The sequence below is a fragment of the Pseudopodoces humilis genome, chromosome 7 (genome assembly GCF_049639895.1).
Source record: "Pseudopodoces humilis isolate 2021_Gansu_Grassland_sample_001 chromosome 7, ASM4963989v1, whole genome shotgun sequence".
In the NCBI taxonomy this organism is placed as follows: domain Eukaryota; kingdom Metazoa; phylum Chordata; class Aves; order Passeriformes; family Paridae; genus Pseudopodoces; species Pseudopodoces humilis.
Window position 1 is genome coordinate 8,028,772 of NC_142206.1, and position 15,483 is coordinate 8,044,254.

At 50.9% G+C, this 15,483-nt stretch overlaps 1 protein-coding gene across 1 annotated transcript; it reads left to right on the forward strand.

Moving 5' to 3' along the window:
- The first annotated feature begins 40 nt into the window (after positions 1 to 40).
- Positions 41 to 10,385, forward strand: MRPL21 (mitochondrial ribosomal protein L21). Its single transcript, XM_005528981.2, has 7 exons — positions 41 to 93; positions 795 to 855; positions 1,994 to 2,079; positions 4,289 to 4,452; positions 6,070 to 6,122; positions 9,568 to 9,671; positions 10,168 to 10,385. Exons 1-7 carry the CDS (start codon positions 63 to 65, stop codon positions 10,230 to 10,232), a joined length of 564 nt encoding a protein of 187 aa, XP_005529038.2. The 5' UTR covers positions 41 to 62; the 3' UTR covers positions 10,233 to 10,385.
- The last annotated feature ends 5,098 nt before the right edge of the window (positions 10,386 to 15,483 follow it).

Below are 15,483 nucleotides of genomic sequence, written 5' to 3' on the forward strand. Positions count from 1 at the left end.
CCCGCCCCCCGGGCTCCCTGGCCCCGCCCCCGCGGTTCCGCGTCCGGCGCGAGGTCACCGCGATGGCGGCGGCGCGAGCGCGGCGGGCGGGAGGTGAGCGGGGACCGGGAACGGGGACAGGGACCGGGGACAGGGAGGAACAAGCTCTGCTGCTGGGAGGGAATGAGGGAGGAAGATGCTTCGCCTGCCACTGAAAGGTGGGGAGGGAAGGAAAGGAAAGAGCTGTGGTTGCTGCTGGAAAGGAGGAATGGATGGACTGGTCTGTTGCTGCTGCTGGGATGGAAGGAGAGAGTGAAGCAGGGAGCTCTGCCGGCTGCTGGGATGGAAGGAGGGAAGGAAGGAGGCTGACAGTAGGTCGGGGTCTCTACCGCTGACTCCTGGCCCCTCTGAGCTCTGGAGCTCTTCCCTGGGCGGAGGTGGAAGGAATTCGGGTCATTCCCAGCATCCGCCTCGGAGCTGCCTGAAAGCTGGGGAATGCTAACAAAAGAGGAGGATCAGCTTTACGCAGTTCTTTCCACCTTGGCATAAACCCTTCAGCAAAATCCAAGGGGTGGGAGGGAGAAGAGAATTCATCAATCTTGGGGCTGCCCAGGGAGGTGGTGGATTTCCCATCCCTGGAGGTGTCCCCAGCTTGGATGTGGCACTCAGTGCTCTGGGCTGGGTGACAACGTGGTGACCAGTCACAGGTTGGACTCAGTGGTCTGGGAGGACTTTTCCAGTCTGGATAATTCTGGAATTCTGCAAAGGCCCAGCAGCTGCTGCCTGTGTTTAATTCTCTTTTTTCTCCCTTTCAGCCTCCCTGCTTTCGGCTGTGGTCCGGCACCGGAGTTCCCAGAGCTCATCCCCACAGCCAGGGTAATGTCACACATCATTTTGCCTCTTCCCCCCTGGAATGCTGGCCTGCAGGGTGAGGAGGGCAGCTGGTTTTCCTCTGGGAAGGAGACTTGGCTGCCCTTTGTCACTGTCTACCTTCTGTCACCTTTTCCAGAAAGCTGCTTCCCTTCATTTTTTTTTCTTTTTTTTTTTTTTTATTTGTCCCAACCCTGGGAATGTTCAAAGCCTGGTTGAAGAGGGCTTGGAGCAGCCTGGTCTGGTGGAAGGTGTCCCTGCCTTGGGTTGTGACTGGATGAGCTTTAACATCCCTTCCATGCCAGACCCTTCTGGAATCCTGTAATGCCTCTTCCAGTAGGACCTTCAGGCTTCGCTTTTTCCAGCAGTTTGGGAGCTGCTTGTTGTGCCTTTACTCCATTCCCTGTGCCGGGATCTCCTGCAGGACTGAGCTACTGCTGTCTGTGACCAGGAGGGGACACTGCAGGAGCAGAGAATTCCTGCTGGGAGAATGGCAGGATGTACTGTTCCCTCTTCCTGCTTATCCTCAAGGATCAGGGATCCTTGGATCTCTGCCTGGGTGATGCAGCACCCAAAATCCTCACTAAACCCTGTGAGGCTGGAGCCTGTGGTCATGTACTCACACGTACTTGCAGTTCCTGTTAAATTAAAGCCCTTTGGGATGTTTGGCTCAGGGTTACAGAGTAAATCGATCATTGCAAAGGATTTGGAGTCAATTTTGCTTTCTCCACTGCATCTCATGTTTATTCCTGAATATTTTATGCATTTGGTGCCTCCTGTGTTATTTAGGCAAAGTGTGGATTTCTGTGTGCAGGAAAACCTGAACTGCTCACTCCTGAGGGGGATGGCATTTACTTTTTATTTTGGGATGGGATTTACAAAATCTACTACATTTTCAGATTTCAGAAATCATGATCTTTGTGTTCATCTCATGGAGTTTTCCAAGAGAAATCTCCCTCCTCTTTATATCTAAGATTGGTTTTGTGTTATTGTAGATTCTTGCCTAATTGTTAACTGTAGTCTGATGCCTTTTGTGAGTAATGTCCATTTCTACTCCATCTCCTTTTTCCTTCTTTCCTCTCCCTGTTTTCCATCTCTTGGCAGTATCTGTTTGCTGCAGTGAGTTTTACCTTGTCCTTCACAGACTTGTTGCCAAAACTTCTCTGACTTCACCCCCGTGGCCTGAAGTGAAACTTCCAGATCCGGTGGAAGAAGCCAAGTATCATGCAGGTAAAAAGTCTCAAATCTGGTCTTCCAGCATTGCCTCGAGGTCTGATTGAGCATAAATGTCTTCTGCTGGAAGTTTATGTCCTTCACTTTTTTTTTTTTTTCATTTATCACGTGTTTTAGTGTTGCTGGAATTGTGCTCCAGCTGCTCTCCGGGTTTGGGAGATTTGGGTACAATATGATTTCTCTTTAGCTTATGGCAGCTTGCCACACTTCCTGAGGAACCTTACCTGATGTGATGTGTGACATGAAACACTATATTAAAAAAAATTAAAGAATAGAAAAGCATTTTGAGCAGGAGAAATGAGTTCTTTTCATTCACTGGCTAAATCAAAGCCAGCAGGAGCAGTTGGATGGTGGGCACACGGAGAGCTGGTGTATTTTGGTGCATAAAACAGAACATCCAGCCAGCAGGAGCAGTTGGATGGTGGGCACAGACCTGCAGAGGTGGGACACAGCGTGACAGAACGTTGGTGGTCGTGTCCCTGTCCCCCCAGCTTGTCAGGACTGCTGGGTGAGAGGAGATGGCCTCAAGCTGTGCCAGGGAAGAGTCAAGTTGGGCACCAGGAGGAATTTCTTCCTGGAAAGGGCTATCAGCCACTGGAAGGGGCTGCCCAGGAAGGTGTTGGGGTCCCCACCCCGGGGGTGTCCAAGGAATGACCAGACGTGGCCCTCAGTGCTCAGGGCTGGGTGACAAGGCTGATGAGCTGAGCTCACCTTCCTGCAGATCTCCCCATCACGTGGCTGGAGCGTGTCCCTGACTGAGGGATGTGCTTTGGAGAGAGCCTCCTGCTCCGTGTCTCCTCCTGGGCCGTTTTGATCCTGCTTTTTATCTGCTCCGTGCTCCTGGGATGGCTCAAGTGACAGATGGGTGCTGTCCCTGTGTGCGAAATAACCCAGCGGTGAACCACAAACTGCTCCGTGCGAGCTCTGTGGGGAGCAGGCCCCATCCTCGGGGATTGATCCCATCCTGCTCCCATCCCATTCCCTCCTGCTGCTGCTGAGCATTGAATCGTTATCTCCTGGCTGTGCTTATCCAAAGGGAACAGCAGCGGGAGCGTTTCAGTTCTGCCTCCCGTCTCCTGCTGGCCATGGAAACAGCCCTGGATATTTTAGGATGGGCCTCTCCACATGGTGCTGAGATCCAAGCCAGCAGTCACTTGATGTTTCCTGGCACTGGAGGTGTTGGAAGAGTCATCAACAACTCTTTATCCTGGTGGGAACTGCAGCAGCTCCTGCCCTGCAAATAATTTGTGTTCCTACCTCTACCTTTAAGTTTGTATCCTAGGGCTGGAAGCTTGGACCTTTTCTGAGCGTTCCTGTAAGGATCGGGTTGGGTTTGCTTGGCTGCTGGATTCCCCTCTGTCCCAAAGGGATGTTCTGTTTGCATTCCAAGGAAAAAAACAAAAATTATTCAGCCACTTTTTAGGACAATGTGTTTTTCTCAGTGGCTCAGGAGGGTGGGAAGCTGCTGTTTGGCAGTGGGATGGTGTCAGGGAGCAATGCCTTTTGGTGTTCCCATGAAAACTGGGGTTGGATTCACTGCCCAGGAAGCTGATCACAGGGAATGGAGTTTGTCCATGTGCAGGACCTGGTCTCTGGGATCTGTTCTGCTCCTGGCACCACTCTGCATGCACGTGGGAAGAGGTTTTTCTGGGAAAGAGCAAGGCACAGGTCTCTCTTGTCCTTGCTGCAGGTACAAGTTCTCAGGCCAGGCTTTGCCCTGTGCTGGAAACCTCTTCCCTGGTACTTTGCCAAGCTCTTCCCAACATTCCTGTGTGCCTTAGGAACCACTCAGAGTCCTGGGCTGTCTGCATATGAAATGGAAATGGAGGGAATTTCCTCCAGACACAGGACACACGGACAAGAGCTCTTTTCTGGAATGCTTTATATCCAAGTACAGTGTATTTTGGGATGCCTGAGGAATGGACAGAGAGTCAGCAGTGTAGAGAAGCTGCACAGTGTATACAAGATGTTTACTTATGTGTGGCTTTGCCAGCACCTAAAATACAAATAAATCATTAATTTTAAGAAAAGGAGGCTCACACGTCTGGGAAGCAACACTGCTGTTGATCCTTGCTTAAAGATTCCCAGGAGATAAGAGTGCTGGGGGTGGGGGGGGTGGAGAGCAGGGTGGCTGGGTGAGTTTTCCCAGCCCTTCCCAGCTCCCTGGGTGTGCTGCCCTGATCCCTGCCCTGCTGTTTGCCAGCAGAAGTGGTGCGGAAGGTGAACGGGCTGATCTCCGCGGGGCAATACGGGCGGCTCTTCGCCGTCGTCCACTTCGCCAGCAAGCAGTGGAAAATCACCAATGAAGACCTGATCATGATGGACAATGTCCTGGAGGCTGAGTGTGGGGATCGAATCCGGATGGAAAAGGTGAAAAAAACAGAGCAGATTCCCTGCAAACGTTCCTGGAGGCAAAACCCATCACCAGTTCTAACACCACATCCCAAAGTGCTGCTGGGGGTCTCCCACCTTCATTCCAGGCCTTTGCTTTGTTCCAATTCCCTTAGTTTTGTTCCAGTTTCAGATATTACAGTGATTTCTGTTCAACAGGGCTGGAGTGAGTCTTGCCAGACTCTGTGGGGAGACAGATTTTTGTTGTCCTAACTCCTTCCAAAAAAAGAAAATGACAGTTGTTGTTTCCAGAGCCGGCAGCGAAAGCCTGTGTTTGCCTTGAGACTCCAGCACCCTGGATCACAGAATCATTCAGGCTGGAAAAGACCTCTAAGATCATCGAGTCCAAGCTCTTAATTCCTTGCAGGTCTCCCAGAGGGATTGTAAACTCCTCAGGGCTCTGCAAGATCCTTATCGTGCTGGGCCGGGTGGAGGCAGAGGGATGGGGCACGGAGGGGAGGATTGCCAAGATCCAATTAATATCTTTATCCTCAGCCTTGGACAACCAGCAGGGACTTGCAGAGGCTCATTAATCCAGACTGAAGGGAAATATTATGGAGTAGGATTGTGTTGGCTTCACCTTCGTGTTGGTTGTTAGAGTAATTAAGGAGAGCTGTGGTGTTTTTGTGCTCGTCCATTGCTTTGAAGCCCAGTTTTGAAGCAGCTTTTTAGGGATGTCCTCAGCTGTGTCCCACATCCCTGTGTCCAGCAGAGAGGAGGGATTTCTGTGGTGTAGCCAGTTCAGAGTGCAAAAGTCTAGATGGGAGTGAAGGAGAAAATTTGCCTGAACACCAGAGCCCTGTAGGGGACTTTTCCCATCTAAAACAAAAGCCAGGACTTCTTCTGACCATTTCTGTGTGGTTTTTAAGTGCTGCCAGAGGGTTTGTGAGGGAGCCCTGGGAGAAGTGGCTCTGGATGTGGCACTTGGGGGACATGGTTTAGGGAAGATTATGGTAGTGCTGGGTTTGATGGTTGGACTCCATGACCCTGAAGGTCTCTTCCAAACTCGATTCAGTGAAATGCAGCCTCTTCCTATTGTATCCTCTCTTATCCTGCCTGTTCCTTTAGATGTGGCTGAAATGCCCCAAAACAGCAGGGGCTGATGAACCCCCAGATGTTAATTTCTTCATTTCCCATCTTGAAGCCTTACAGAGGCGAATGAGGGAATTGCTTCTCCACTTTTGTAGCAATTTGCTACAAATTGATTTGTAGCAATTGCTGTAAAAAATCCAACGGTTTAGGAGCTGCCATTTGTCCTGATCCCACACGAGGCAGGTTATTCATCCCTGATTGCTTTCCATTTTTTTATTCAGCTGCTGGTAAGCCAGGACAGGGAGGTTCAGTGTGTTCTGATCATGGAGAAAGATACTTCTGCAGTCTGTTTTAGTGGGATGAGTTCTCTGGAAGAGTAATGGCTCTGTCTCCAGCCTGTTAGCAGCTTTCTCCACTACCCCTCCAGTTAGTGTCAGGTTTGAAATGTGGGAAGGCCTGGTTTGAAGCAATTTGACTCCTTTATGGTTGTAGAATTTGAAAGGTCTTGTTTGCACTTCTGCCAGGACAATGAGCAGTGATTTGTGCCTGATTTATTTCCCCCAGGTTTTGCTGGTTGGTGCTGACGACTTCACGCTCATTGGAAGGCCGCTGCTGGGGTGAGATGCTTCATAAAGGAATTATATGACATTTTTGTACTTAATTGTGGCTTCAGGGCTCTGCAGTCCCTGAAAGTGGGATTTATCAGCACTAACTTTGATCCCAGCCCCATGGCTTTTGAAAGAATCACCAATAAAACAGCTCATCAGCCTCTGGTGACTCTTGCCCACCCCAGTGCCGGGAGAGCAGCAGGTCTCAGTTCTGAGGTAGCTCTTGGATATTCACCTCAGCTGGATTTTTTCCTCCTTGCACAAGCTAGCAGAACATGTTGCACTTCAACATCTCTTCCCTCTTACCCTGAAGTTGGTGGTAGTCATCTTGAAATAAGCCAGAAATCCTTCTCCTTAGTCCCTTGAGTTGGGTTTTTTAACCCCTTTGCTTTTGCCATTGTCTTACCCCAGCAAGCCTCAACCCTAATTTCGGTGTTCCTAATTTTTCCCTTCTGCTTAATCACGTGGTCCAGCAGCCACAGAACTTGGGAGAAGTTTATCCTTTGGCGCTGCCTCCATCCCAGTGCTGTTGGACTTGCTGTACAGAACCCCTGGTTCCTCAGCCTTTTTCTTCCCAAAAGGAAGGGGGGTGTGGACCAGGTGTTACTGCTGGTGGCATTTAGGAGTTATTTGTGCACTGATAACATGGCTTGAGAGGCACTGGTGGTACCAGGTACTCGGGTCCCTGTGTTGGACAGGATTTTGGGAGCTGCCAGTCCTTGTAACAGCACTGGAAGTGGATCTGGAATAGCAGATCATCAGGATTCTGAGCTGCTGACAGATACTGCCCTTGGGGAAGGCTTTAGGAAGGGAAATCTCATTTTTAGGACTAGAAAGGGGCTTTTAGTTTTGGGATGTGCCATGTCAGGCAGGTGAGGAGCAGCTTCCTTCCCCAGCTGATCCAGGGGCCCTGGGGTGGTTCTTCACAGCTCTCTGTGCTGCGTTTGGCACAGGGATAGCCAGGAGCTCCAGGACAGGAAGAAAACCAGCTATTGACTCCTGCAGGTGCTCTGAGGGTGTGGGAAGTGTTGGCAGCTGCTTGAGGCAGGCCAGGCTGCACATCTGGCCTGGCCTCCAGGGCCTTTGGCTGAAGGAAATCAGTGGGAGGAGGAAGAGGCTGGCCAGGAAGAGTGAAGGCTGAGGGGGAGATGCCATCACCCTCTGAGCTGCAGGGAAACCACCCAAATCCCAGCTCTCTGGTACAGGATGAGGAAAAAGAGAAGGGGGAAGAGAAAAAGGGTGTCACCACAGCAACGTGCGCTGCAGTTCTCTCTCACAGTCCCCTAACCCACAGACATTTTGGGGAGGAGGGAAGAGGCTGGATGAGAACAGAGGCAGTTCTGTGTTCCTGTTCCTGCATAAATAAACACCCAGTGAGTGCTCACAGCCCGAGACACTTCACTGGAGCCGCTTCCTGTCAGCTCCCAAACCTGTCCTGTTTGGGACAGCTGGACAGGCCTTGTTCCTCTGATACCTCCTGGCATGACACTTTAAATCCTAAAATGCACCATCTGCATGGTGGAGGCTATTCTGGGAGCTTGTGACTGGCTCCTGCTCTGGAATCTGTTGGGCTCTGTGTTTGTCCAAGTCACCGCCAGCCCCGGCTGGCACGGGGGCTGGAGCCTGCAATAGGCATGAGTGGACGGAAAGTTTGGCTTATTTCTAGACAAAATGGAGCTGATGAGAATTTTTCCCTCTAGGAAACCTCACTGTTTCTTCTGCTACCTGCCCCTTTTTGCAGTGGAAGTGCCAAAGGCTTTGGACCTGTTCTTGTCCCAGACAGCTGGGCTGGGGTTCAGTCCTGCGGGGAGCCGGCTTGGCAGCTGGAGTTATGACCTCCAAGAGTTATGATCCTGTGGGCTTGTAGCCTGCCTGCATCTTTTTCTCTGCCTCTTGACAGCATCTTTCAGCCCAGCTCAGATCCATGGGATTGCAGGCTGAGTTTTTCTCAACTCCTGCAAAAATCCAATCTGTGGAACATTTTGCTGCTGAAGGCAGCAGACCCAGCTGTTTCGGGCTCTGGGAAATGTGTGACCCCCTTCTTATTTTTATGGACATTCCAGTCATACCTAAAACGTTTGATAGAGACTTTTATTTTTTCCTTGGGCTCTGTTTTGCTAAGAACTTGTCCTGCCCACGAGCTCTTCTCCAGAAAGTTGGTTTCTGTTGTGCTTCAGCCTCCTGCCAGCAGTTCCTAGAGCTGAGTCTCACAGAGAAACTCATCAGGGCCTTAAATTCAGGAAGTTTGGTCCCAAATTAGTGGTAAACCACGGCTGGAGTGCAGTTTGCTTTCTGGATTCTCCCTCAGGGTTGCAGGGTTTGTGTGTGGTTCAGTGGTGCTGGATCTGGAACAAGTCCTAGAACTGGGATGTCAGGGTCACACAGTGGTCTCTTAAAAATCTGTATTATTTTATGTCCCTTTTCTTCTGTGCTGGTCACTAACTGCAGATAAATCAGTTTCCTCCAGGATGCAGTGTTTGATTTAATCACACCCCCAGGGTGGATTTTAAGAGATGGTGGCTGTCTGAAGCCTTTGGCCTCACCGTGACCTTGCTGGAACAATTTCAGCTGGATGGGCTTCCCCCTCTTCCCCCCTCAAGTGCAGACAGAGCCGTTTGTCAGCAAAATGGTCTTTAAATGTCTTCCTGTGGCAAACTTAACGAGCTTTTAATGGAATTCTGCAGTGCTGTGCATGGAAGAGCAGCTCCTCCTCCTTCCCTGTGGCTGCTGACTAAAACCCCCTTGTCCAAAGCTCCAGTCTGGATCCTGCCTGGGGGTTCTCACCTTCTGAGACCCTTGAAGCATGTCAAGGTTGATTACAGTTGTTTTAGCAAAACTTAGTTTCTGTAATTTTCCCAAAAGTTGTGTTCCCACAGCAGCAGCTTCTGGCAAGCCTTGCTAAATGCTGGCTACAGTGGAAAATTGCTTATGGTTCATTTAAACAATTAATTGGAAAATTATTGGGAAAGTTACAGCATTTCCAACAAGGTGAGATTTTTCTTCCAGCTGTCTCTGATGCTTTAGAGGAGGAGGAAGGACTTGTGTGGGGAGCAGGATGGGAGGAGGAAGGTGACCGGGGCAGGGATGGGCTCATCCTGTGCCAAAACCGAAACAAGGCACGTGAGATCACCTGGAGGTGCCAGGGGAATTTGTCTTGCCGCAATCCTACAAGTTCCTGCATGTCCCTGTCTCTCCTGCCTGCTGTGATGGGACGATCTCATCCCTGACGTGACAGGGAAGTTGTGACCTGTCACATCTCCTGATCCAGGTACAGCACCTGGAGGCTTTTGGCTGTGCCTGGGCAGGTGGCCCTCCTCCCACAGAGGATCCGTAATTCCCGGGATCTGGCTGTCAGGCAGGATGTGTTATCCCTTTGTCTCTTCTCCCAGGAACCTGCTGCCAAGAGTAGGAGGTAAATAACTAAAGCCTGGTGCTTCTCACACTCATTTTTAAGGAAGGACCTGGTCCGTGTGGAGGCCACGGTGATTGAGAAGACGGAGTCGTGGCCCAAAGTCAACCTGCGCTTTTGGAGGAGGCACAACTACCAGAGGAAGAAAAGTAAGAGGGAAAGGACACATTTCCTTCCCTGCTGGATGTGGGAGGGGATCCCAGCACAAGGACCTGAGGCAGGGGCTCGTTCTCTGTGTAACCAAAGCCCCACAGGAACCAGCCCCTCTCCCATGTGTGCCCACAGAGCACCAGGATTCCCTCAGTGTTCCCTGAACTTCCTGGGCAGGAAAGCAATCCCAGTCTCTTCACAAAGCCTTAAACATTGGATGTGTCATCACAGCTCCCAGCAAGCCTGAACAGGGTCCCACACAGGTTTTGGTAGCCACATTTCCTTCTCTGAGAGAGGAAAGAATTATGGCTGTTTTTATATGGGATGGATGGTAAAGCCTTGAACAGGCTGCCCCAGTGACACTCTGCTGTCCTTGGCATCCCCATGGAATGCTGCTCTCTGCCAGCACAGCCCTCCAGGAGCCCTGGCATGAGGTAGGAACCAGGTTTATGCTGTTACCTGATCCTTTTTTTTTTTTCCACCCTTCTTTTTCAGTCATTGCAAACCCCCAGACCGTCCTGCGGATCAACACCATTGAAATCTACCCCTGCTTGTCCTGACTGGGGGGTGTGCCTGGGAATCTTTGTTGCTCCAGGCAATTGTGGAAATAAAACTGCCTCGGCACTGGAAAGTTCTGGACTTGTTGCTGTGGTGGGAAATGGAAATCTCTATGTGCTTTCTTTTTAAAATAATGAAATATTTTTTAAACTGTTGCTTCAGCCTTGCTGGTGTTTATTTGCCAGGGGTTTTAAACCACCCAGGATCCATTGCTGGCTCTCCAGCCTTTTCGTGCTTAATGGATCTTTTTGCCTCTGCACCACCCTGAACTTTATGAATTCAGGAATTCTGATCATGTAATTCCTGGCATTGTGTGGCTCCAGGGAATATCCTGGGATACAGCATGGCCCTCAGCCTGTGGGACTTAACAGAGCAGTGAAACCAGTGACTGCAGGGTCTCAAATCTGCTCCCAGATCATGCCAAGAGGTGAAAATCCTTAACAATTAGCACTGGGAAGTGGAGCTGAAAAATTCCTGTCTTGAAGGTGAGCAGCAATAAATTGTGTGTGCGTGTGTGTGTGTGTAACACCATCAAAATGAGACACTGGTGGCTCAGGAGGGATTTTGTGCCTATTTCAGAGTTGAGTTTTGCCCTGCTGAGTGTATTCCATGTCTAGATCCTGGTCTTTTTTCTCTTCTGCGGCTGCATGTTGAGCACTGTCCTTTCCTGAGCAGCCCATACAAGGCCAGGGGGATCCAGCTGAGGTCTGCTGGTGTTTCCAGGCTGGATATCCACCAGGAAGCAGGTTTCCTGAAGTTTCCTGGAGTCTCTTGAACTGTGGGGTTCTCAGTAGCCACCATGGGAAGGGATAACGCGCCCTGCTCACCTTGTATTCCCTAGGGAATACCTTGCTTCAAACTGGGAGTAAAACCACGTTTGAGTGCCCTTTGCACTCCCACCATGGCTCCTCCTGGGACAAAGGTCGCCACAACCCTGTGCTGAGGGAAATGGGGCTTTTTTTTCTCCATCTGGAGCTGGCCCTGGCTGTCCAATCTCACAATTCCTTTGGGAGGTCCCTTCAGGCACCACTGTGGTGGCTATGGCTGCATCTCGCCTTCAGCTGGAGAAGGATCCAGCTGTGCCAGGGTCAAGCTGCTTCTTCAGCCACTGGAGACATCTGGATCTGCAGGGGTGGACTCAGCCCTTTCCTGTTTCAGATCCTCTGGCACAAACAGCCCTTGGGAATGCTGTTCTTTCCCTGCTGCTGAGGTTGAACACAGAGCTTTTAGCAGCTGATGGAACGTGGAGGCAGGGACAGCTTGGATCATCGCATCCTTGTTCTCAATCTCTTCCAAACTGAAAGGGCGGGGAGGCCCCCCCAAAAATCATCTCCCACCTGTTCTCCTTCTCCCACAGGTGATTGCAGTTCCATGCTGGGACCAGCAGATCCCAGCAGCAGGCAGAGTGTGCTGTGGGCTGGCACAGGGACCACAGCCTCCGGATGCAGGCTGTTCCTGGTCCACAGCGGAATTGGCGTTGCCAGCCGAAGGAATTGGACTGGAAACCCTCAGTCCCTCTGTGTTTGAGTTCTGGGGCTAAGAAACAGCATGTCTTGGCTTTAAGGGGATGTAGCAGGAATGTTCTGTCCTTCCCAAATAGGAAGAAACACTTGGAAATAACACGAGATTCAGGGCTCAGCAATACGGAGGGCAGAGGCTGCTGTGGAGTCAAAGGAAAAGCAAAGGGCTTAAGTTCTGTAAGTCTGATTCCCCCAAAAAGCCCTTGGGAATGTAGTTCTGATCCAAGTGAGATACTGCACAAAATTTGGGTGGTTTCACGGCATTTTGAGGGGGACAAAAATTCAGGAAGGGAAAATCCAACCGGTATCAGGAAGTTTTTAGTTTGAAAAGTTTATAATGCAAAATAGGCAGGTTTTGTTGGAATTATTTATTCAGACCGAGGTAAAAAGGGATTATTTTAATGTTTTCTTCAGAAGAATTTAAATCTAAAGCTTTTTGTCGTTCCAAGTGGAAGCAGGAATGCCCAGCTCCTGGGGATGAAGTCACAGGTCTCCATGGGGCTCCATGTGTCAGGGGGGTGATCCTTGTCACCCTTCCTGCTGCTAAATAGCACTGAAATAGTTTAAGAGCAGGAATTTCTCAACAAAACAGGTTTGGGATTTTTTTTTTTTTTCCTGAACTACTGATTCACGGTGGAAATTTATCTGCCAGGACAAAACAGATCCGGGTGGAATTTGAGATGCTTTGCCGGAGCTGAAGATCCACGTGGGTCAGACAAGAAGCAGGCCTGGGCTCCGGCCACCCCTGTGGCGTCTGTCCCCCCCGGCAGGGAGGCTGGAGAGCCGGAGCAGAGGGCATGTGCTGGGAACTGGGAGTGAATTCCAGCGCTGATCCCTGCCCGCTGGCCACAAAGCCGCTGCCTGTGCTGCTCCTGCTGTGCTTTCCAAGAATGCCGGCAGAGCTCCGCGGCAGCAGGACAACTGGCTCCGCAGCCCTGACATTTCCCATCATAAGGAAGCGTTGTTTTCTTGCCAGCTGCAAGGTTTGCTCGGGCATAGCTGTCGGGAATGATTCGGGAGGTGCCGTTGCTGCTCTCTGGGCTCCCCATGGCATCCCTTGTTTTGGGCAGGAGCACCAAGCAGATCCCTGGATCTCCCTGGATCCCAGGTGTGTCCCCCGAGACCCCTCCTTGTCCTTCCCTCTCCGGAAGAGGTTGAATCCCTAATTTCTGTGTGCACTAAGCCCAGCCCTGACCTCCTCCTCTGCCCTTCCAAGAGTGGCCTATGGCACCGGAATTTCTTTGTGGCTCCAGGTTTTTCCCTCCCCCTTAGCTCCAGCTGCTTTTAGGAGCCGCTTTGGAGCGAGGTTTCCATCATTTCAAAGGCTGGTCCTTTTCCAAACCCCTCCAATGCTCTGGATGTTGCAGCTTCGAGGGGCTAGGACTTGTGTTTCACATAAAACCCTTCTTGTGATTGAAGGTAGAACAGCCCCATCCTGGTCATCATCCCACAGGATCGCTTTTTGCAGCATTTCTGGAGGTTTAAGTTACTTCCACGATGGGATTTGTCTTCCTTCCCTCAGCACAGCGCGCTGTGTTCTAAAATCAGCTTCCCAAGCAAAGCCATTCCCGCAGTGGGAAGCTTCCTGCCGTGAGGAGCTGCTTGTGGAGTCTGATGGAGCCTGACAGGCGGGGTCTGTGCCAGTGTCCTCCTTCCCAACAGCCAGCTCCTGCGGGAAAACAAAGTGCAGGACACTCTCTTTGGAACCCACGGGGCAGCAGAGGGATTTAGCAGCTTTGTCAGGACATTTGGATCACTGGCTCTGCCAGCCCACGAGCTGCCGGCGTTTATCCAGTGGCAAAGCAGCTCGGAAAGCTCTCGGGACACGTTGTTCAGGCCCTGGGGCGGGAGGGAAATGTTGTTAATTTGCCCCTTCCCTGTGTTTTTTATCCCTCACAGCTTTGGGAGGGAGCCTTTGAGCTCTGACGTGGAGCCAGATTTGTTTTCTCAGCGTGATCCGGCCGCGTGTCGGAATCCGCTTCAGCAGCAGACAGGAACAGGACATCAGGAAACTCTGTTGGTTGGGTTTCTCTTGCACTAGAGGCTTTATTGTCTCCCGTGACCTAAAAAACAGCCTTTTATTAAAGAAAAGAAAGGGAACATGTACCCAGTGGGTCCGTGTTGATGTGAATCCCACAGGGAGAAGTCTGGCCGCGGCCGGCACACCTGGACACTGGGCCTTTCATCTGTTTTCCCTCTCCCTATTTATAGCAAATGGAGAAGCAACTGGGACCTGTGTCCCTGTGCTTTGTCCTGGATGCGAATGCAGAGGTTTCACAGCAGGATTGGTGTCAGAAGGAACAGAGTTGAATCAAGGAAGGTGAGGGGCTGAAGGCTGGGAGGACCCTGGGGCATGCTGGGTTTGCTGCAGCAACCCAAAATATGTTTATGGACAGGGCAGTGTGGCTTTGGTTGTACCCTTGGAGAGCATTCCCTGACGGAGCTGCACGTGGGAACATTTGTGCAGTAATTAATGAGTGGCAATTAAATGGGGTTGGTGAGCTGGAAAAGGGTTTGAGCCCTTCAAATGGAGACTTGGGAGAGGAGCTAAACCTTGGGGAACCAAAGTTTGAGATACCTCAGTCATTTTTGAACCGGAGTTGGCTCCTGCATGGATCTGTTGGCATTCCATGTCTTTGGATCACCTCATGAAAAGAAGAGGGACTGGTGTTACTTCATCTTCCTTTCCTAAGTGAAAAAACACCATTGCCCAGTTTCAGAAGCTTCAGAGTTCAGTTTCTGGGCAGCTCTCAAAACAGCTGCAAGTGGTTTGAACCACGGAGCGGGATCCCCCCGATCCGAGGCTGCGGCCCAAGGGGATTTGGCTCTTTGCTTTAGGCCAGCTTTTCATTTCAGCTGATTTTCTGTTTGCAGGGCTGTGATTCATGGGAGCCTCTGGCATGGTTCGCAGAGCAGACTCCGTGTCTTGAAGGACCGGCAAGTATGGAATAGCCTGACCACAAATATTTCACCAGGACACAATATCTCCTGCACCTTTCCCACCTGGCTCTGCTGCGGAGCACCGGAGGTGGATTATTCAGCGATCACTGCTGATAAAGTCCTGTTTCCACTGTCATCCAGCCAAATATTCCCTGGCAAACGTGGGATGTGGCGCTGAGTGCTCCTGTGGGAACATGCATGTGGCTTCCACCACGCCAAGGAGAGCTGTGCGTGAGGAGCAGGAGTTTCCCCCAGCTGTGCTGTCAGGGACACAAACTCCCCAGCTCCGGGACTCACACTGACCTCTTCCTAAAGAATCCAGGGGTGCACTTTTCTGGAGCAGCTGGTATTGGATTAGAAGTTCATAGTGGTCCTGGAGGTGGTGGGAAGGGAGCCGACTTTCCCAAGGTGGCATTGGAAGTCTGTGGCATGAGTGCAGCTGTGCTTCCATTTTGACTCCATCCTTCTTGTCCCTCTGTTCTCTCATCCCCAAAAATCCATGTGCTGTCAACACACTTGGAATTAAGGCAAGTGTGACTGATGTGCTGCCGAGGTGCTGCACCTGAGGTGAGCACAGCAGGAACCTGGAGCAGCAGGAATTGTTACTCTGCACTCCCCCAGCCAGTTCCTGCCTTCCAAAGTGCAAGGCTTGATTTTCCATGAATTTTTCCCATTTGTTGTCACACAGCTCACAGGGAAACGTTTTTTTCTGTGGCTTCTCCCTCATTTGCCTGGAATCAGGCAATGTATTAAAAGTGGTCTTAGAGAGGATCAGGCAAGAAGAGGACTTGAT